Source organism: Strix uralensis, chromosome 26 (genome assembly GCF_047716275.1).
Source record: "Strix uralensis isolate ZFMK-TIS-50842 chromosome 26, bStrUra1, whole genome shotgun sequence".
In the NCBI taxonomy this organism is placed as follows: Eukaryota; Metazoa; Chordata; class Aves; order Strigiformes; family Strigidae; genus Strix; species Strix uralensis.
In genome coordinates this window covers 1,236,675-1,257,171 of record NC_133997.1, presented here as the reverse complement: position 1 = coordinate 1,257,171, position 20,497 = coordinate 1,236,675, and the positions used below count along the sequence as shown (strand labels likewise).

At 63.7% G+C, this 20,497-nt stretch overlaps 3 protein-coding genes across 8 annotated transcripts in view; 1 reads left to right on the top strand and 2 right to left on the bottom strand.

Moving 5' to 3' along the window:
- Positions 1-5,477, bottom strand: part of CEP164 (centrosomal protein 164) — a 38,417-nt gene extending 32,940 nt beyond the window's left edge. For all 3 annotated transcript variants that reach the window (XM_074894958.1, XM_074894959.1, XM_074894960.1), the window contains exons 1-4: positions 5,413-5,477; positions 3,681-3,774; positions 3,206-3,317; positions 2,648-2,867 (exon numbers count right to left, since the gene is read on the bottom strand). In XM_074894958.1, the coding sequence (XP_074751059.1) occupies positions 2,648-2,867; positions 3,206-3,317; positions 3,681-3,762 (414 nt within the window). In that variant the 5' untranslated portion in view covers positions 3,763-3,774; positions 5,413-5,477. The remainder of the gene's footprint in view (positions 1-2,647; positions 2,868-3,205; positions 3,318-3,680; positions 3,775-5,412) is intronic.
- Positions 5,478-5,833: 356 nt separating this feature from the next.
- BACE1 (beta-secretase 1) lies at positions 5,834-14,995 on the top strand. Of its 3 annotated transcripts, XM_074894801.1 has the most exons (11): positions 5,902-5,982; positions 6,098-6,202; positions 8,972-9,060; positions 9,206-9,422; positions 9,694-9,831; positions 9,927-10,061; positions 10,138-10,239; positions 10,352-10,501; positions 10,585-10,756; positions 10,840-11,115; positions 12,607-13,170. In XM_074894801.1, the coding sequence occupies exons 2-10, from the start codon at positions 6,128-6,130 to the stop codon at positions 11,079-11,081; spliced, it is 1,320 nt and encodes a 439-aa protein (XP_074750902.1). In that variant the 5' UTR covers positions 5,902-5,982; positions 6,098-6,127; the 3' UTR covers positions 11,082-11,115; positions 12,607-13,170. The 3 variants fall into 3 exon arrangements, with proteins under 3 accessions (XP_074750901.1, XP_074750900.1, XP_074750902.1); XM_074894800.1 differs by lacking the exon at positions 12,607-13,170 and adding an exon at positions 13,521-14,995 and having other exon boundaries at positions 5,834-6,202; XM_074894799.1 differs by having other exon boundaries at positions 5,834-6,202.
- On the bottom strand, positions 13,368-20,415 carry RNF214 (ring finger protein 214). Of its 2 annotated transcripts, none has more exons than XM_074894797.1 (15): positions 20,280-20,415; positions 19,971-20,199; positions 19,652-19,711; positions 19,181-19,321; positions 18,341-18,480; positions 17,697-17,765; positions 16,903-16,999; positions 16,518-16,606; positions 16,100-16,202; positions 15,648-15,746; positions 14,990-15,366; positions 14,668-14,803; positions 14,457-14,567; positions 14,145-14,240; positions 13,368-13,623 (listed from the first exon to the last, which is right to left on the bottom strand). In XM_074894797.1, the coding sequence occupies exons 1-15, from the start codon at positions 20,351-20,353 to the stop codon at positions 13,558-13,560; spliced, it is 1,887 nt and encodes a 628-aa protein (XP_074750898.1). In that variant the 5' UTR covers positions 20,354-20,415; the 3' UTR covers positions 13,368-13,557. The 2 variants fall into 2 exon arrangements, with proteins under 2 accessions (XP_074750898.1, XP_074750899.1); XM_074894798.1 differs by having other exon boundaries at positions 16,100-16,190.
- Between the last annotated feature and the right edge of the window lie 82 nt (positions 20,416-20,497).

Here is a 20,497-nt window from a genome sequence, read left to right as displayed (position 1 = left end):
AGGCACTTCATGTCCTCGTGAAGCTCAAACAAGGTGGGAACTGTGCAGTGTTTGCTACGCAAGGAAGACCACAAACACCCTTTTTCAAGCTATCCCCTAAGCTTTAGGAAAACCACTGTAACTAATGCCACACCCGTTTATGTGACCGCCAACAGGTTTTTGCCCTTTTCTCCTGAAAATTGGCTTAGAAGCAAAATTTCACGCTCTCAATTCTGCAGAAATGGTTACAAGGAAGGGCCATCGTGAAGGACTTACTCCTACCTTATTCCCACCTGTTCCTTCCCCAGCATCTATCTTGCTGCAGCTCGCTGCAGTCTCTCTGCTCTGGGCCATCTCCGCTTTCCTGTGCTGGCCAAGGGGGTTGCTCCGCCCGTGCTCAACCTGCAACTCTGCTGCGAATTTCTCTCCCCACGCTCCGGGAGCTTGATCTGCCCTCCCGTTGCCTCTCTTCAGTTCTCTTTGCCCTCCAGCACCGTCAGACTTCTGGGCAGGGCATTTCCCACTCAAATCCATCCTAAGACCAACGTGTTCATGTGCTGGCCTGCGGCACAACTTCACCTCCTCGGAGCTACGCTCCCTCTCCCACCTCTGGGCTGGACTGGGTGCCTGCGGCGAGGGTGACCCCGCGGTGGGGGGAGGCAGCCAAGGCTCCTCTGCAGCGGCGTGCCCGTCCTTCTGCCTCCCAGGCTCGTGGTGTGGAGAGAAGCGACGGCTCACTCCCACGACCTGGGGGGCGTTATCATCATGAGATCTGGCTGAATCGCTGCTATCACACTCTGATATCAGACCGCTTCCTTCGTCATTTCTCCAGCTGTCTTCAGCAGATGAAAAAAGATATTTTGATGCAGGATCCACTGCAGAGTGAAGAAGCGCCTCGATTCCTCTCTTTGCAGCTACCCCTTGGCAGCTGGGCAGTACCTCTGCGACCTTCCGAGGGACTGCGGAGTGGCTCTCCAGCGCGCCTTTGCTACTGTCTACTTCTGTACCTGCTCTTCCTTCCATCGGCTCTACCTGATTTAAACCCTTGCTCTCAGCTCTGCCGACGATCTCGTTGCTCTTGTACAGAGCGATGGCTTGACCCAAAGCCTCGTCCTGATCTTCTCCGTTGCTTTCACTCTCAGATACCTCGCTGTGGGATTTCAGCTCTTCTTGAGCATACAGAACATCAACTGCCTCCTGCAAGCTCCAGTCACCGGTGAGACTGGCATCAAAAAGAGTCATTTCATTGTTCCTGCAGTAGAAATTTTCTTTTTCTCTGGCTTGCAATCTGCCTGAATTTCTTTCCACATGCCCCTCCGGTCCTGCAGATTTCTCTTTGACTGCGAAGTGATCAGCAGGCTTATGGACACACTCACCCCTCTCGTCCTTCATCTTCCACTTTTCTTTCTGCTCTTCATCCGTAAAGAGTAGGAGTTTTTCTTCAAAGGCCTCTAGCAGAGCTCTGACATTCTTCAAGTCTGGTGAACAGGATTCCTTTGACACATACAAAGGTTGCACTGGTGGCCTAACCTCTAAATCGCCAGGCTGCAAGTCAGAGGAGTTGAGGCAAAGCTCTTCTGGCATCTCTAAAGGTGTATATTGGTCCTGGTGGATGTCTGCATCAGAGCTGCTAAAAGAGAGGTCTTTTCCTAAACTTTTCTCCACATCAGGTGAGGTCTGGCACGGTCTGCTCAACTCTGGAACAGGCAAGGGTTGCAGCTTGTTTGGCCACCTGCCTGCAAACGGTCTCCTTGAATCCTTGAGGTCTGACAGTCTCCCTTTGCTTTCGTCAAGGCAGCCTCCAGCTCTCATCTGGCTACCAGGATCTGGGGCAGGACTCTCCTGCCCGGGGGGCAGAATGGCAGGGGGTCTTCCACAAGAGGCTGATGAAGGAAGAATCCCTGGCTGCATTCCCTAAGTTGGTAAATATTAGCAAATAACTAAAACTTATCACTCTATGTACCCTTATCTATCTAAAGTAGAGATATATATTTATTTAATACACAATTTCTATATAAATAGGTGTGTAAATTTTTAAACACTTGAAATTACATGCATACACATAAAAGAAAATGCTGAAAGTGAAGGCTGGAGGCTTTCCGGGTGGCAGAGGTCTATGCCTTGAGCGACAACACAAGGCACCATCTCTTCCCGAGCAGACCGAGCTTGTTACCAGCAAATGGGAGGCGGCGGGGGGGATTTGCTCCCACTTGGGATCTACAGGGCATTCGGTTACACCTGCAGGTGTCAAGAGCGAAGCAGACTAACCTCACCCGTGTCCACTGCCTGTGTGTCACAGCAACACACACATGGACACGGCACAAACACCATTTGTTGGCCTCTCTGCGGAAGGAATCGCACCAGCACTCAAATATCTGCTGCTAAGAATAGCACCAGCACCCTCAGCTGGTACCAAGGCTGGTGCTGTATCCTCCTCAGCAACAGCATCGCTCCCCTCCAGGTGTGTCCTTCCAGACCAAAACTTCACAACTTTGGTGGGTTTGCGACCCCACTTCTGTTGGATTTTCACCAAACCCAGAAGTGCTGGACAGGCCCCCTTGTCGGGGGATCGCTGTTCCGAGCCCAAAGCAGCAACAGCTCAGGATCACCCCCTAGTTCATCCCCCGCCCAGCCCTCCCCAGAAGGGCCACAAGCAGAATCTACTCACAGTGGGTGGCTTCAAGGACTGCTTCTCCTTCTTGTCTTTCTTCTCTTTCTTTTCTTTCTTTTCTTTCTTCTTCTTCTTCTCTTTCTTTTTCAAGCTGCCCTGAGCCAGTTTCTCTCGCTCCTGAACAACGAGCTCTCTGTAGTGATCATCGCAGGGGTGGTCCCACATGGACTGGCCGTTAGAAAAATTGAAGTAATAGATGTCGCCAGTGATATCCTGGCTGTGTGGCAAAAAGAGCAGGACAAGGTGACAGAGCACACGCAAACACAGCTGCACGCGCCATACTGGGTCACGTCACCACCTTAAGCTCAGCGGAGCGTGACACCCCCAAGAGCCCAAAGACACCTCAGTGTGGGGCAGCAGCCCTCCTAGAGACTGCTCACACCCTTCTCCAACTTCCCAAACACTCTTTCCTCTTCTCCCACCACCCCAGAAAGACCCAAGCTCCCCTGCCCACGGGAAGTACATCTCTTGTGGCTTTCCCCTGCTCTGCCGCTGAGACGGGCTGGGCAGGAGAGGCTACGGATCTCCCCGGGCAGCCGCTGCCCCAGTGCTCACCAGGGCTTCCACTCGGGTGGTAACGGGGCCACGATGCCCTCCTTGGCCAGCCACAGCAGCTCTGGCTCCTTCTCAGGGTCGATCCCGATCTCCCGTGCAAAATCCTTGATTTCTAGGAACACAGAAGAGGAACCTGTGGAGATGGTCTACACCAGGCACTACACAACAAAGCCAACCTCTGCGGCGAAAGCTTTGGGAAATCCTGATCCTGAAACGAAGCTGCTCAAAGCTGCCAGCACGGCCCCATGTGTCAGTGAGCGCGTCCCACCAGGCTGCTAAAGCAGGGAGACAGGCTGCAAAACGCCACTTACTTTTGCCACCAAAAAGCTAATTTTTCAGCTCTGCCTCCTATGAAATCCCATTTATTCGACCCTCTCCACCCACACTCTCCCCAGTTCCCGTTTTAAGACCCCTAGAAGCGACTCGCACACTCAGATCCCCCGTCACAGCTCCAGGGCGGACAGGCAGCAGTTACCTTGCTCGCTGGGAATGTACGTCTCATCGTAATCTTCCTCCAGAATGAGCTGGTCACCAATGCACACCATTGGTGCTGCCATGGCTCCCGACACCTGGTCGTGCAAGGGAAGTGACACCAAAGCCCAGTGACCAACTGCACGCAGAAATAAAACTTCCTCGTCACACGGCGAGTGGCGCGAGCCCTGGGGCTGGGGAGGGGAACAAGGGGGTTGCCACGCGTGGTGCAGACGGGACGGGTGAGGGCAAAGGCAGCAGGATGGATCTTGATAAGTTGCCCTGGTCACAACACCCACAGCCCGAGCCACCCCCAGGAAAGGGAAACGTGCAACGGGGCAGAGCGCTCCGCTCTGCTGACAGTGCCCTTCCACTGCACGCAGCAAAACCCAATCAAAGGCCTTTCCCGGTGTGGAAACAGGCAGCAGAGCTGAAGCGACACAGAAGTTACTATCAGACCCCCCAGGCTTTCAACCTTCTACAGAGAAGACGAGCACTTGCTCTGGGCACTTCTTAAACAGGCAAAAATTAAGGTGAAATGAGGATGGGAAGAAAGAGCAAGCAAGCAAGCAGTTTTCCCAGAGCACAGCACAGCTTTTTGAGAGCAGTCCCCGGGCTGAATCAGCAGTGCCCAGGGCCAAGGCAGCTCCTTCCCGCGCCCTGCTCGCCTTGGCCTCTCGCCTTCCCAGGGGAGATTCCAGCAGCTGTAAAAGGATCCTAATTTAATGTGTCCCACCGCTGGGGCACTGCTTCACTATTTAATTTAAGGACTGCAGGCAGTGACTTAGTCCTGCCACAGCTGAGCCCTTACGACTCAATTCACAGCTTCAGGTAGCCATAAATTCATCTCCCCACCCCAGACAGCCCCAGCTGTGGCTCGGCATGGCCACATCTGGCCAGCATTTGCCTGGCACAGCACGTAGGGAGCCCGGCCAGGAGGCTGAGCAGGCTCCCCGCAGCTGCACAAGCACCGGGGCGGCCAGGACCGTCCCCTCCAGCCCCACCGCTCACACAGTGGGATGACCAGGTCGGAGCAGCCTTTACCCCCACACCCCTCCACGCACAAAGCATCCTGCTGCCTTCCTCGTGAGGGTCGGGAAGCTGGGGTGCCTGCCAGGCGCCTCAGCAGCGATAGGGACGGTCTGAGCAGCGTTAATACACCTGAGGCAGGATCACCCCACCGCTGCCCAACTACGGCCCGCTCCCTATTTGTAACTCTTACGTAAAGCGACTCTCGGAAGCAGCAATTAATCCTGGCAGCTTCCAGGCAAAGATAATCTCAGGACACGCCAAAACGAAGCAGCATCGCCGCGCTTGAGCCTCTCCCCCTCCCAAACGCACCCGATTGAGGCGTTTGGATGTGGGCAGCTCGCTCGGGGCCGCCTGTTCTTGTCCTCCCTCACCGCGCTATTCCAGCCCCTTCCCTCATCCCTGGCCTTAGCGCTGGGGGATGAATTACTGCTGCCTCCCCCCCCGGCACAGGCCGCCAGGAGGGTTGTGAGCGCAGCTAAGCGCGAGGGCAGCAAGGGCTGCGAGGAGGAGAACCGGCTCTGACCGATACGGCATAAAAGTGAAAAAAAAAGCTTTTCCCGCCTATTTCCTGCCTGCACAGACACGACAGACGGACAGCCCCGAGCAGGGCGGCCGGGACAGCTCCCTGCAGCGTCGCGGCCTCCCCCGCCCGCCCCGGTGTTCGCCCCGCACCGCGCTCGGACACGGGCCCCCGCCCCGCTCACCGGAGACGCCCGCCGGTTGTCCGGGGACGCGCCGTCGCCGCCGTCACTGTGTCCGGGTCGCGGCTCCCTTGGCAACGGCGCGGCCCGCCCCCGGCTCAACGCCATTGGCCGGCGGCAGCGCCGGATTGTCTGACGTCACAGAGCCGCGACGCCTGCCGGGAGCTGTAGTCCGGGCGGGGCGGGTGCCGCCGCGCGTTGCTATGGCGACGCGTCGGCCGGGCCCGCGGCCTGGCCCGGCCCGGCGCGGCCTCACCGCCACCCGCCCCGCCCACACACACACACACACCGGGCCGGGCCCCGCCGCGCCGGGCCGGGCCGCTCCGGGCGCCCGCAAGCGCTTCCGCCGGCGGGCGGGCGGGCGCGGGCGGGCTTTCCGGGGCGGGGAGCGCCGCGCCGCCATGCCCGCCGCCCCGCTCGGCCCCGGCGCGGCCGCCCGGCCGAGGCGCGGGGCTCTGCGGGCCCGTTAGGCCCCATCCCCCGCCCGCGGGGAGGAGGGCTTTCCGGGGCGGGGAGCCGCCCGGTGCGGCGGAGCGCTGCGGCGATGGCGGCCGCCTGGCCCTGGCTGCTGCTGTGGCTGGGGGCGGCCGCCCTGCGCGCCCGCCCGGCCCCGCCGCGCATCCGGCTGCCGCTGCGGGGCGGCGCGGCCCCGCCGCCGGGCCCCCGGGCGCGCCGGGCGCCGGAGGAGGCCGAGCGGGGCGGCGGCAGCTTCGTGGAGATGATCGACAACCTGCGGGGCAAGTCCGGGCAGGGCTACTACGTGGAGATGACGGTGGGCAGCCCCCCGCAGAAGGTACGAGCCCGGGGGGTGCGGGGGTGCCCCCGCGGCCGAGCCCGCCGTCGCGTCGCCGTCCCGCTCCCCCGCGTCGCCGTGATGCCCCGGGGATGCGTTTTCCCCCGCGCTTGGCAAAAGCTGGCCGCGGGCGCCCGCCCAAGGTGACCCCCGCCTCGCCCGGGTGACACACGGGCTGCCCGGGCGTGCTGGGGCGAGGCGGGAGAGTGCTGTGTGTGCCACGCAGGCCAGACTCCATCCCTCCATCCCTGCCTCCTTCCACCCATCCATCCCTCCATCCATCATCCCTCCCTCCCTCCCGAGGCGAAGGCTGCCACCGCGCAGGAGCTGGCGCGGTGTGTGGGTGGCCAAGGGGTGGGGACGCGGCGGGCCGGTGTCTTTCTGCCCGCAGCTGCATGTGCGGCCACGAAGGAAGCACACGGCCGAGCCACGCCGCCGGCTGCTGCCCGCCTGGCTCTGCGTGCCGCTCCGTGCCCGGGCAGAGTCTGCCGAGCTGGCTTTCCTCGGGGCTCTCGTGCAGGTTGGCGCTGTGCGGGGCTCAGGGGGCACAGCGTGCGGAGCGGGGGCCAGTGCTTCAGCGGGCTCTGCGCCTGCTCCGCCTTTTTGCCAGCGTCCCTCGTGTCCCAGAGCTGCGCTGCCTGGCTCTTGCGCCTGGCACCGTCTGCCCCTGCGCTGGGGACAGGGTGGGTGCTGAGGGCCAGGTGCTGGCCGTGCAGCCCAGGGTGGATCAGCTCCTCCCCTCTTTTCTGGGGGACACGGTGCGAGTTCCCGCTGGCGAGTCCTTTTGCGCCCAGACGCTCGCCCCTGCTGCCGTCAGCAGCAGGGCCAGGGGGGCAGCTCGGTGCTCGAGGGTCCGTGTTCCCCCCAGTGCAGGGCTGGGCTCCCCCCGCCCGCTGTGTAGGCTGCCAGACCCGCACTGACTCAGAAATAAAGTCTGGTATTTCCCCCGGGCTGGCTCCGTCCTGGGTCCCAGCACGGCTCTGCGCACGTGGCGGGAGAGCAACGCAGGCGAGACGTGAACGGCAGGCGGGGGACCGATGCTGCCGCCGCGGAGATCGGGTCTCTCGCAGGGCTTTCACGTTGTCCCTGCGCGCCAGGGATTTGTTCCCTGCTCTGGCAGGGTATGCTTAGGGAAAAAGAGAGGAGATGATTTCAAAAAATCAGGCTTGAAATGCTATTTCGTCATCATTTGCCTGGGACCTGCCACGTGTCGCGGCTGCCAGATAATTTCCGTGTGAACCACCTGTTCCCAGGCAGCCGCGCGGTTCCGAGCCAGTCGCCCTTTTGGGCCGCGTCCTCCAGCCTGGACTCCTTCCAAACGCGAACGTGGTGCGTGTGCGTGTGTGTGCTGGAGCAAAATCCCTCCGGGCGTTGTAACGGGATTAAAGGATTCACGTGAAAGACTGTGGCTGCGCATACGCAGAAATCGGTGAGGGTGTTTATCCACGGGGGTGCACGCACCCTTCTCAAAGGCCCACGTTTGGTCGGGGTGCCCTGCTCTCCCTCGCAGTCCATCTCCCTCCTCACTTTTCCTGCCACCTTCCTGGTGCTGGCAAGGAAGTTTCTTTATTCTGTTGCGCTTTAATTTTGGTTCTGAGCCGTGCTGGGCTGCAAAGCCACCGTCAGCAGTTAATTGCTCTCACGCTCTGCATCCCTTAGCATGTTGGTTATGCTGCACGCTCACGCCAGGCTCCCTGAGACCAGCTGCTTCCTAAAGACATGGGGAAGAGGGGGGCAGCCGAGCCTCGGGAGCTTCAGGACAGACGGCGAAGGCTCGGTGCCGCTGAGGGAGAGAGCAAAAGCCCTCCTCTGCCTGCAGCATCAGCTCGGCAGATCTTTCTCCAGGGAAAGCCGAACCCTCCGGGTGCCCCAGGGATCAGCGGAGAGGGGCTGTGTGGAGCAGAAGGCCCCTAACGCCCCATCAGACGGAACTGGCCAGGCGCAGTGGCACCGGCTGCGGGTGCCGGGTTGCCAGGGGAAGGTTGGGCTCCAGTGATCCCCACTGTGCTGCTGGCCGGGCGGCGGGGCTGCGGGCAGGCCTCAGCTGGGGGCAGGATGTGGCTGACCCACTGCCGGCGGGACGTTTGCCAAAGCCTGCCCGTGAGCTGGTAATCCGGGGCGCAGGCAGAAGGGAATTGGGAGCAGAGCTTGGTGTGTGGGTGGCTGATGAGCAGCCCCAGCAGCCGGCGGTGACTCGGGTACCCTCCGTCCTTCCGGCCAGATGGGCATGAGGTTTGCCGGCCAGAGGAGCCTGGGCGCCCCATCCCGCTGCTGCTCCCTCCCGCCAGGTGCTGTCCGAATCCTGCCCGAGGCGGCGGGGGCCGAGGCCGCGCGGTGCCACGAGGAGACCTCACGCTCTGTTTGCGCCGTGCTGGACAATGTTTGCTTGTTGTGCAACACCCCGATGTCGCTGACTCCTGCCTGGCACCGCGTCCTCTCGCAAAGTGTCTCTGAGCTGTCCCTGGGCACGGCAAAAGGGGGCCCCTGCTCGGCTCGGGGCTTGGCGCCGCTGCCTGGCATCGCTCCTGGGGCCCCCCGAATGCAGCCAGCACCAGGGCAGCCTCCCTGCCCTGCCTCTGCCCATCCCTCTGCCTGCTGCCCGGGCAGGGCCTGGCCCCAGGTGGGAGGGCTGAGCCCAGGTCCAGCAGCCACCACGTGCCAGGTGTGGGAAAGGGGAAGGCAGTTCAGCGGTGCCAGAGTGAGCAGGACGGGTGGTATGGCCGGGTCCTGCTGCGGTCCTGAGCCTCCCTGCCTCTTTTCCTTCTCCAGCTGAATATCCTGGTGGACACAGGGAGCAGTAACTTCGCCGTGGGAGCCGCGCCTCACCCCTTCCTCCGCAGATACTACCAGCGGCAGCTGTGAGTATGTTGGGGGCACACGGAGAGCACAGCCACCGCTCCGTGTGCCCGCGAGGCACCCGCCCGCCTCCGCCCTTGCCAACACGCGCGGGCACTTGCTCCCCCTCCGCTCCGGCCTCACTCGGCCTCCTCAACACCATTGCAGGTCCAGCACCTACCGCGACCTGCGGAAGGGTGTGTACGTGCCCTACACGCAGGGCAAGTGGGAAGGGGAGCTGGGCACCGACCTCGTCACCATCCCCCACGGCCCCAACGTCACCGTCAGAGCCAACATCGCTGCCATCACGGAGTCAGACAAATTCTTCATCAACGGCTCCAACTGGGAGGGGATCCTGGGGCTGGCGTACGCCGAGATCGCCCGGGTGAGTCCTGGCTGGCAGCCGCCGGGTCCCAGCTCTGCCCGGCCCTGCCGGCAGCTGTCCCAGCAGGGTTCTGCCACGCCTTGGTCAGTCCCCAGGGCCCGGCTCGCAGCAGTGCCGGTGCCCTTGAACCTGGCTGTGACAGCACACGGAGCCGGGACCCCTGGGGGCACGGCAGCCCCGGCGAGGAGAGGTCCCCTGGGCACGGGGAGCCCCTGGAGAAGGCGTAGTGCTGATGCACCGCTGTCCCGCCTCCACTTTCTCCTCCCACCAGCCCGACGACAGCCTGGAGCCCTTCTTCGACTCGCTGGTGAAGCAGACCCGGGTGCCCAACATCTTCTCACTCCAGCTTTGCGGGGCAGGCTTCTCCCCCAACGAGACGGAGGCGCTGGCGTCGGTGGGGGGCAGCATGGTGAGAGCCCGGGGGGGCAGCGAGGGGCCGGGGGGCTGCCATGGGGGCCCTGCCCCGGCCAGAGCCAACAGCAACGCCGTTCGCTGTGGCTGCAGATCATCGGTGGCATCGACCGCTCGCTGTACGTGGGGGACATCTGGTACACGCCCATCCGGAAGGAGTGGTACTACGAGGTCATCATCGTCAAACTGGAGGTCAACGGGCAGGACCTCAACATGGACTGCAAGGAGGTGAGGCAGGGGCGAGGGGGGCGGCGGGGAGCGGGGCTGGGGGCTGGCGCCTGGTTCACTCCTCCTCTGCCCCCAGTACAACTATGACAAAAGTATCGTGGACAGCGGCACCACCAACCTCCGCCTGCCCAAGAAGGTGTTTGAGGCTGCGGTGAAATCCATCAAAACGGCATCTTCGGTCAGTGAAAGCCGTCCCCAGGGCCGGGGGCAGCGCAGCCGCCCGGCGCCCGCCTGAGCCTGGCTGCTGCCCGCCCGGCACGGCCCCACTCACCTCCGCTTCCCTCTGGCAGACGGAGAAGTTCCCGGACGGCTTCTGGCTGGGGGAGCAGCTGGTTTGCTGGCAGGTCGGCACCACCCCCTGGCACATCTTCCCTGTCCTGTCCCTCTACCTGATGGGGGAAGCCACCAACCAGTCCTTCCGGATCACCATCCTGCCCCAGGTGAGCGCTGGCCGGGCCCGGGCAGGCGCAGGGCAGGGAGCTCTGCCCCATCCCCATGCCCGACGGCCCCTCTCCCCCCGCAGCAATACCTGCGCCCCGTGGAGGACGTGGCCACCTCGCAGGACGACTGCTACAAGTTCGCCATCTCACAGTCCTCCACGGGCACCGTCATGGGTGCCGTTATCATGGAGGGCTTCTATGTCGTCTTCGACCGTGCCCGCAAGCGCATCGGCTTCGCTGTCAGCGCCTGCCACGGTGAGGGCTGCGCCCGGGGCTGGGAGAGGCGGGGGGGGACGTGGGCAGGCGGTAGCCAGAGCCCTGCCTCCTCCCGCCCGCAGTGCATGACGAGTTCCGGATGGCCGCCGTGGAGGGACCCTACTTGCACTCCAACATGGAGGACTGTGGCTACAACATCCCGCAGACGGACGAGTCCACCCTGATGACCATCGCCTACGTTATGGCAGCCATCTGCGCCCTCTTCATGCTGCCCCTCTGCCTCATGGTGTTCCAGTGGCGCTGCTTCCACTGCCTGCGGCGCGACCACGACGACTTCGCTGACGACATATCCTTGCTGAAGTGACGGCAGAGCGTGGGGGCAGCCCCGGGGGCCGCAGGTGAGGCAGCGGGGCGGGGAGACCCACGTCCCACCTGGGGGGTCGGGGGCGCGACGACAGGGCGGCAGCCTGGGGAGCTCAGACTCTTAGCCCGGGCCCTGGGGCGCTTGGTGCCCGCTGGTGGCCCAGGAGCGCAGTGGCCCTGTCCCGGGGGCTGGGCGTAGCATCTCCCCACATCCCTCCGGCCCTGCGCCACCGCCCTCCTCAGCCCGGGAAGCCACAGCTCTCGGGGCAGGGGGCTGGGCCTGGGTGCTGCGGTGGCCCCAGCCCCGGGTTTTTGGAGGCGGCCGCGCAGGGCCAGAGGCAGGGCTTTCCCTCCCCTCCTCCCGCTCGCCCCGACGCTTCCCAGGGCATGTCCCCTGCCCTCCCCAGCTGCCCCTCGTGCTCTTGCTGGCCCCAGGACTCCCCGCGCCCACCCTCTCCCCACTCCGCTTTGGCTCGCCACCCTCCAGCATCAGCGGCTGCGCAAGGAGCCGGCAGCTGCTGCCCTCCGGGCTGGGGGCTGCAGGGAGGGAAGGCTGCAGTGCCCCCGCGCGCCCCACGCCGCCCGCTGCCCCCAGAAACTGCCGGCAGGAGCGAGCGAAGGCCCCAGCGCCGGCCGCTCCCCAGCCCACCCGCCCGTTCGAAAGCCATAGGGGAGCCAGCGCCGGGCTCGGCGGCCCCCGCCCTGCTCACCGCCGGCCAGTGCCACAGCGCCGGGCACAGCCGCTCCGAGTCCAGGTGGCCCAGCCGGGCCCCGGCTCCTGCCCCCGCGTCTGAGACACCCTGGGGACAGGTGGGGGCTGCAGCGTTTATTGTTTTTTAAACACGTGGTTGTATTTATTTCCTGGATTTTTTTTTTATATATAACGCGAGTCACTGGTAGTGCAGCCGCGCAGGATCAGAGCGTGTACATAGCAGGTCCCCCCCCACCCCCGGGTGTACAAATAACGGTCGCTTCTCACCTGTACAATACAGACGTATATCTATATTTTTAATTCTAGCGCTGAAAGCCACTGTTCCAAACCCAACATTAGGGCGTTTGGTCCTGTTTTGTTTGGGGTTGTTTTTTTTAAACATTTTTAGCCCCCTGTTCAGTCCGAGGGCCAGGGCTCGCTCTGCCGCGGTGAGCTCGGGGGGCTCGCGGGGGGCCGGGGTTGCTTTAGGGGGAGGTGGTGGCAGCACCAGAGGGCAGCGGGAGGTGCTTCCATCCCCGCTGCGTTCCTACATCCAAGGGCGGATTTTCCGGGGTGCCAGGACCCCGTCCCCGTGTCCTGCCGTGCCCTGGGGAGAGGAAGCCGCTGCGGGCTCCCCCCCTCTCCCCCAGGGTGGGCGGCTGAGAGCGCCGTGCTTCCCCGCTGCTCTGCCGCCCGCACGGAGGGGAAGGCGCTTTGTTTTCACCCCCGCGATCGGGTAACGCAACGGCGAGCGCGAGCTGGGGGCTGCGGCGGGGCTGGGGGCGAGGGGCCGGAGCTCTGCGGCAGCGCCAAGCACGAGGCTCGTTAACCACAGCCTGCAGTTCAGCCTCGCCTCGAAAAGGCCACGAGGGAGCCGGCGCGCGAGGCCGCGGGAGGAGACGCACGCGGTGTAGGAGAGGCACTGCCGCAACAGCCCCTGCCCCGCACCCGTCGGCCTCCAGCTCCCCCAGGCCCCCCCAGAGACTGTTGTGGACCACTGCCTTAAACCACGGTGGCTGTGGAGAAGGGTTGGGCCCGCAGCCAAACTCCAGCCCCAAGGCAGAGGCGCCGGATTTGAGCCGCAGACTGCGAACGCGGAGGGAAAAAAATTCTGCAGAGCAAGTAGAAGGTTTGAAGCGGTGCTGAGCACCCCCTAATCCCACCGGAATCCATGGAGAAAGGGCCGGGGCAGCCGCCCGTGCTGCAGCGGGAAGGAGAGGGGAAAGCGGGAACAGTGTGAGGTCAGTTCTCCGGAGCCGCCGGGGCGCTCCCTCCCCGGGGCTGTGGCGCCCACCGGCCCTCGCCGCGGCCTCGGCACCCTGTAACCTCTTGTCTGTGTAAGAGCAATGAATGTGAACACGGTAAATTATTATTACATTAAAAAAAAGGCCACCCGAAACGCTCCTCTGCGCCCTGTTCGTCGCCCAGAGGGGGGCTGCGGGGCAGCAGCAGGGGAGGGGGCTGCAGGGGCGTCCTGCCGAGGGGGGGGGAAGAGTGGGGACAGGGGCCGGGGCATCCCCAGGAGCGCGGCACATGGCGGCACTCTGCAAGGCAGCCAGCAGGGCCGCGAGCTAAGGAAGGAGGAGCGGCACCAAATCACTGCATAATATACACACTTTATTTATGAATTTGTATGTATACAGACTTTCTATACACACATTACCTATATAATAAAAATGTACATGTGTATACATGGTCGTATAAATATAGAACTGTAGAAATCTTAGAACCGATCCTGTCTATTCACAGCAACTCCTCCCGCGGGGCCGCTCTGTTGGCGTCGCCGTCATTTGAGACTCGGACAAAAGGGACAAGTGTCGTTTGTGTTGTTTTGCGCCCAGAACTTGATGCACTGGAAGAGAGAGGATTAGTCAGGAGCCACCCGCACGACTCGGAGCAGGGCCTGACATTGCTCTTCCCGAACGGTGAGGGGGCACCTGTTTCTTCTGTGCCTTAGCGATGGCCCCCACCCAACGGTCGCCCCGTGGAGGGAGCCCTCGGCCCGGCAGAGCACCAGCCCCTCCTCGAGACGCCGCTTTCCTTTTCCTCGGTGGCTGCTGAAGGCCCCGGAGCCGTTGGGATGAGGGCTTTGCCTCCACCAAGCACGGCAGCCCGCAAGTCTCCTCCTCTTCCCAAGAGCTCCCGCGCGCAGCCCCGTGTTCCAGGTCCTTCCTGAGCCAGGAGGCAGAGGGCCGGAATCTGACCCCCGCAGCAACGGGCACAGGGCAGCAGCAAGGACAGACGGTGCCTAAAGCCACCCCCAAGGGCCACTCGGGGCCAGCTGGACGCAGAGAAGGTGCTTATTGCTCCTTCCCCTCTCCTGGCGCCTGCTCAGGGCAGGAGGGAGCAGCGCCGCACCGCGGACACACTCACCTCCTTGTGCAGCGCGTGTGAGCAGGCCATGGGGTGCAGGTCGCCGGGCTGCACGAGCTTCTGGCACATCAGACACAGCTTGCAGGCAGCCGGGCTCTGGGGAACGGGCACGGAGGTCAGGACCCGCAGCTGGGGGCCACCACTCGCCCAGCTCCTCCTTCCGCCCGTAGCCGTCGCGGGATGCCGCAGCCTCGGCCACCCCTCCCGCGGCCGGTCCCCTCCTCCCCGCCCCGAAGCACCAAGGATCTGCGCCCGCACCCCTCTGCTCCCCCCGGGGAGGGCGAGGCGCCCGGGAAAGCCGCGAAGCCTTACATGTGAGGCCGTGCCGGGGTACGCCGCCACCTGGGCCGGGGGCAGGAACATGGGCGTGCTGATCTGGGGCAGCGGAGCCGAGAACATGGGCGCCCTGATCCGACCGAGAGGCTGCAGTGGGGAGGAAAGGACAGCTGCGTCACTCGCCCTGCGTCACCGACTGCACGCCACCCTTCCAGCTCCTCGTCCCCCTCAGCAGCCCGGCCCCCACCTGCGCCCCAGCCGCCGCCCGCTCCTGCTGCTCCGCCAGCCTGGCCGCCACCAGCTGGTTCAGCTCCTCCATGGTCAGACCCGCCATGGTCCTCCGGGCCGTCTTGATCTGCTGCAGGATGTTGGTGAGCTGGGCCCTGCGCGGAGAGCGGCCCGTCAGAGCGGCAGGGGGGACCCTCCGGCCGGGCCCACCCTCCAGCGGGGTGATGGCGCACCGGGGGAGCTCCGCGCCCCAAAACGCTGCGGGAAGAGCGCAGGGCCCCGACGCTTCCCCCGGTGCGGCTGCCCTTCTCCTCGCGCCGCCACCGTGGCTCAACACGTACTTGTTGCACTGCGGAAACCGAGCCAAGAGCTTCTCCAGCAGCTTCTCCAGCTTGTCGGCCGGCTGCAGCCTGTGGAACTCCGGCGCGACGCTGACCCCGCCCAGGCCCGGCGGAGGAGGGATGGAGGCGGCTGGAGGCACGTGGGGGCTGTGCGTGCCCAGAAGCGACGCCACCACCGGGCTGTTTCTTCCCTGGGAAGCGGGGAGCGGCGGGGAGGGCTGGTTGGGCCTGGAGATGGCGGGGTTCAGGAGGGGAAAGGAGAGCGCCCGAGGATCCGCACTCGGCATCACCATGGGAACGGGGACTGGTCCGATGGGAAACGGGAGCCTGGGAGTAAGGGAGGGGTTGGGCTGGAATGCCGTCAGCATGAAATCTGTCTGAGAAAGAAAAACAGGGGGAGAGGGAAAGGCTGGTTAGAAGAACCCACCCGAAGGCAGCGCCTTCCTCCGCAGCCAGATGGGACATGGGCCGAGCCGTGGGCCCTGGCAGCCGTTCTCCCTGCGGCCAGGGAACAGACCCTTCCTCCCCGCCAGGACGAGGCAGAGGGGGGACAGGCAGAGGACCCCCGACATCACCATCGCACAGCAGCGGGCGGGCTGTCCCCAGGGCCCCGCAGCACCCACGCAGCAGCAAGCAGCGGGGCTGGAGAGGCACTCACCTCTGAGGGCGGAGGGGGCAGCGTGGGGGTCGGGATCTGTGGGAGGCTGCTCAGCTTCGTGCCGTTTCTCACCATCTGAATGTGGTCGTTGAACTGATCCTGGCAGAGAGGAAAGAGAACAGACACGTTTATCTGAGCCTCGGCCCGGGGAAGTTCTGCACACCGCGCGCTCACGACAGGCAGGTGCCCCGAACAGCTGCCGGCCCTGAAGCGGGCACAGTCTGGTTCCACAGGAGTCAGGAGAATAAAAAAGGACCTGGAGGGAGAAAGACAGTAACAGCCTCGGCGATTAACCCGACACGCTGCTTTCACATCACGCCCAGGAGCCTGACGAGGCGGGTGGGGGATCTCTGCAGCTGCACGGCGCTTCAGCGGGGCATCGGCGCCCTCCCCCAGCGTCGCCGCGCAGCTCTGCCCGCTCTGAGGCTGGCAGCCGTCCAGCGGGAACTTACTCGGACGCTTTCCTTGGTCATCCGTATCCTGTTCAGCCTCATCTCCCACTCCTGTTTCGGCCTCATGGTCTCCAGCGTGGGCGGCGCAGACCTGCAAGCACAACTGAACTTTCCCACTTGCAACTGCGCTCTCAGTGGGAGCGGCCGACGCCCCACACCCCTCCCTGCCTGCCCCCTCAGCGCTCCCCCCCTCCAGCAGCGCAGTCAGCTCGCCCCAGAGCACGGCACAGCTCCGGCAGGCGGATGGTGCTGGGGGATAAGCACAGCCCCACACATGACTCCTGAACCCCGTTAAACACGAAAGCCACAGGAAACCTCAAACTACTTTGGTCAAACCTCCAGCGTCAGCCGAGGCAGAGGAGGTGGGCACGGAGGGACACCCGAGCTCCCCGCCCCTTCTGAGACTACACGGACTTACTTGAGGTAGGTGAGGTGTAGCTCTGCTTCTTTTTCTGCTTCTTCTAGTTTCAGCACCAGCAGCTCCTTCCGGCTCTCCAGGGACAGGATCTGGCAGAGAGAGGCCCCCCACGAGGAGCAGCTTTTGTACTCCCTTGTTTCTCGCTGCCAGACTGCAAAGGCAATCTCTTCGCTCCCAATCACCGATTTTACCCTTTACTATTACAATTTTGCAACTTCCAATCTACTGCAGTGATACGTGTTTATCCCCCCTCTCTCTCCTCCCACCGAGGGGTGCTCGGCCTCGTCCCCAGCCGCTCCTGACTTCACCCAGTCATTCATTGCGCCCTGGAGCCTTAAAGAGCCCCTTCAGCAACCACTCCGCAGGTGAGGAGGCACCTACTAACCTCTGCCTTCCAGGCCCGTTCCGTCTCCTCCAGAATGTTCCTGTTGATTTCATTGTGCTGGTTCTTCAGCTTATCAAGCTCCATCTCCCACAGCTGCCTGCACAGGCCCAGGACACGTCCACTCAGGCTCAGGGACGGCTGACAAACCCCCCCACAACCCCGTCGACCCCTGTAGCTGTGGGACCCACAGAAGAGCAGCAGCTCCCACAGCCCGGCCCCGGCCGCAGCTCCCACGGCTGCGTGAGGCACCATCCCGAGAGCTGCTCCACAGCACGCGAACCCCCAGCACGGGGCGGGGAACTCCCTGGGCCCAGCGCCAGGGAAGGCCGCACGGCTCCGAGCCGGCACACGGGACTTGGCCGCTCGGATCCTGGAGAAGCCTGAGGCTGGCCCTTTCCACCCGTGTCACGTGAGCGTCTCTGCCTGCACCCGGAGCTTCTCCACCCAGCTCTGCAACACCCAAGCGGGCCCAAGTTTAGCCGGGCAGCTGTGGGGAACTGAGAAGCAGCTTTGCCCTAATTCTGGGAAGCTGAAGTTCAGTGCGAGGTAGCAGCTTCAAGCCGAGTCAATCCACTGAGTGCAGACTCTAACCTTAGGGGCTCGTTACGTCACAAGTACCGAGGAGCACTTTAATCCAGAGACTGGGGGGCACCAGCCTGCTGGAAGAGCAGCTCAAACCCTTAGAGCTCTCTCTAGCCTACCCTGCCTGCAGCACCAGATTCGCTCCAAGGCAAAACAAGTGGAAGGAAAAGAGCATTCCACAGCAATAATCTGCTAACGGAGAAGAGCCTTACTTCTCATCGGACTGCTCCGCGATCAGAGAGGCAATCTTGTTTTCCTTCTCCTCCTGCTCCTTCAGCAACCTGCACGGGAGAAGAAGGACAGATGGAGTTGCCCGCTGTGGCAGCGCCGGTCCCGGGTTTGAATGACGCGCTGGCCCCGCAGCACGCCCAGCGCAGCAACACGCTCCCGGCGCTGCGCCGGTCCACAAAGGCTGGAACGCGACCGTGAACGTCCCCCAGAGCGAGAATTCTGCTGTATCATGATCCTGCACAAAGGCTGTGGCACAGAACCAGAATCTGCCACAGGGAGCTGCGCTGCTCCCACAACACGTGCTTTGCGACTGCTCGCTGCGGGGGGGACTATTACGATGGTTTGTGACAGAGCCAAGCGGCACGTTGCCCCTCCCGAGGGCTGGCCACGCGCGCGCCGAGCGGGCGACGCGGGAACCCGCTGCCCAAAAACTCCTCTTGAGGCCTTCTGCAAACAAAAGGCGCTCTGTCTGCGCAGACCCCGCCAGAGCCGTACCCGTCTGCCTGAAACTGCCCCCCCCCACGCTCGCTGCTTCCACAACGGCCAAAGCGATCCTCTGTTGCTTACCCAGGGTTAAGCAATACCTCCCCCCACCCCCAGAATAAATTGTTTTCTGTCCTAATACCTTCTGCCTTTCTCACAGAGCTTCTCAATTTCTGCTTTCAGGTCCTGCTCTTTCTGCAAGAATTCTTTCTTTTCTTTCTCCATTTTCTTCTTTGTCTCTTCTCGCTTGATCGTAACGTCCTGAATCGCTTTCAGGATCTCCTAGAGTAGAACAAACACCACACAATTAAAGAGCAAAATTCCCAAGTAAGAGTTTTGGTTTTTAAATCCGTTATTATTTTAGATTAACTGAAGAGAGATTATGAGATTACACGCATCATCAGAATCTTTTTGAGTAGATCCAGACAAGATACAGAGCAGCTACAATGAGGAAACCCAGGAGACAGACGGCCTAAACCGCAGGTTCTCCCGCCTCTTTAGAAGGATTTTAAGGGGCAACGAGTTCTGCTCTGGGTTAGAGCTAGGCCACGGACGGTCACTTTTGTCTTAACGTGAGCTACTGCAGGGCCAGCGCGATTAATTCCTTTAACCCAGCGATCCGGGAGCCACAGAGATCCCAATAATCAGACGGGCCAATTCTCCTCCCTTCCCGCCAGTTTTTGCTCGGGAAGGACGCCGTGCTTGCTGAAGAGACGCCGCAGGAGCAGCGGCGGGAGCAGATGTGCGCGCGGGGCGCCGTGTCAGGAGGGCGTTCTGAACTGCTGAGCGCCCCGACTGCGGCGGAGGCCAGTCCCCAGCGCCGGAGACCAGCGCAGCACACGAGGGGAACGGCCACGCAGCGCGTCACGGCACCGCTCCCGGCCCGTTTGCTCCCCACTGCCCGAGGCCAGAGCAGCCCACCGTCACTGCGCGAGCAGCAGCGCTAGCGGGCGATAAACGGAACCGCGACGTCGCCAAATACCTGGTGGTTCTTCATCTCTTCTTCCCGCCGCTGCTGGAGCTGCTTGAGCTGCACCTGCAGCTGATTCTCCACCTGCCTCTGTTTGTCCAACACCTCCTGGTAACGCTCCTTCAGCAAAGCCCTCTCGGACATCATTTTGTCCTGCAGCGGAGAGCAGAAATTTAGGGAGAACCTTCCCCTCCCCTCGCGCTCAGGGACAGGGGCAGGAAAGCTCAGCAGCGTGTAAGAGCCCAGCAGGTGCCACCATCCAGAACCGCAGTTAGAGGGCTTCTGCTTTCAAATCTGGGGCTCTCTGGACCAGAAAAGATGACGGGAGGCACCGCCTGCGGCTGCACCTGGCCCTGCATGTCCTCCTTTAAGGAGAACAGCTCAGGAACCCCAAAACTGGCGTTTCAACGAGAAAAAACACCCCGTGGGAAGCGCAGCGCCAGCTCCTTCGCCCGGGCCCGATCGCGGGGCTCCGATACCCACCAAGCTCTTCTCGATGTCCTGATCCGTGCTCACATCCATGTCGGCCGTCTTGAAGTCCGTCTGCAAAGGGAGGCGATCGCGGTCAGCGCCCCCCGCAGCCCCGCAGCGACCGGCCGGACCCGCGCCCCGCTCCCGGGGAAACGCCGCCCGCGCCGCCACCCCGGATTCGGGCCGGCGGCTCGTAACCGACCCTCGGGCCACGCTTTTACTTCACGCCCGGTCGAGGCACAAGGCCGGGCACCGCCGCGCCCCCGAAACCGGCCGGGCTCACGCACGCCCCTCCCCGCAGCCCCGCGCCGCCGCGGGGGCGGACACGCACCTGCACCGCGATGGTCTGCGAGGGCCTGGCGGGGGCCGCCTCCGGGTCGGGCTCCTCCGCCGCCCCGCCGCTCTGCCCCGCCGCCTCCCCGCCGCCCGGCCCGGGGTCCCCCTCCCCGCCGGCCGCCGGCAGCGCCGGGGCCGGGCCGGGGGCGGCGGGCTCCGCCTCTCCGCCGGGGCCGGCCGGCGCCGCCTCGCTGGGGCTCTCCGGGGCGGCGAGGACGCTCCCGCTGGGCGAAACAAACAGCTCGGTCACTCGCGCCGGCGCCAGGCCCCGGCCCGGCCCCGGCCCCGCCAGGCCTCTACCTACCTGCCGGGCTCGCAGAGGCGCGGCGGGGCCGGGGCGGCGGCGGGGCCCTCGGCCTGCGCCTGCTCCAGCGCCATGGGGCCGCGGGGCTGCGGGCGCGGCGCGGAGCGGGCCCGGAGCGGAGCCGAGCGGAGCGGCACGGCCCGCGCCCCCGCCGCCCCGCCCCTTCCGCCGCTGCGGGCAGAGCGGCCCCGCCCGGCCCGAGGGCGCCGCCTGGCGGC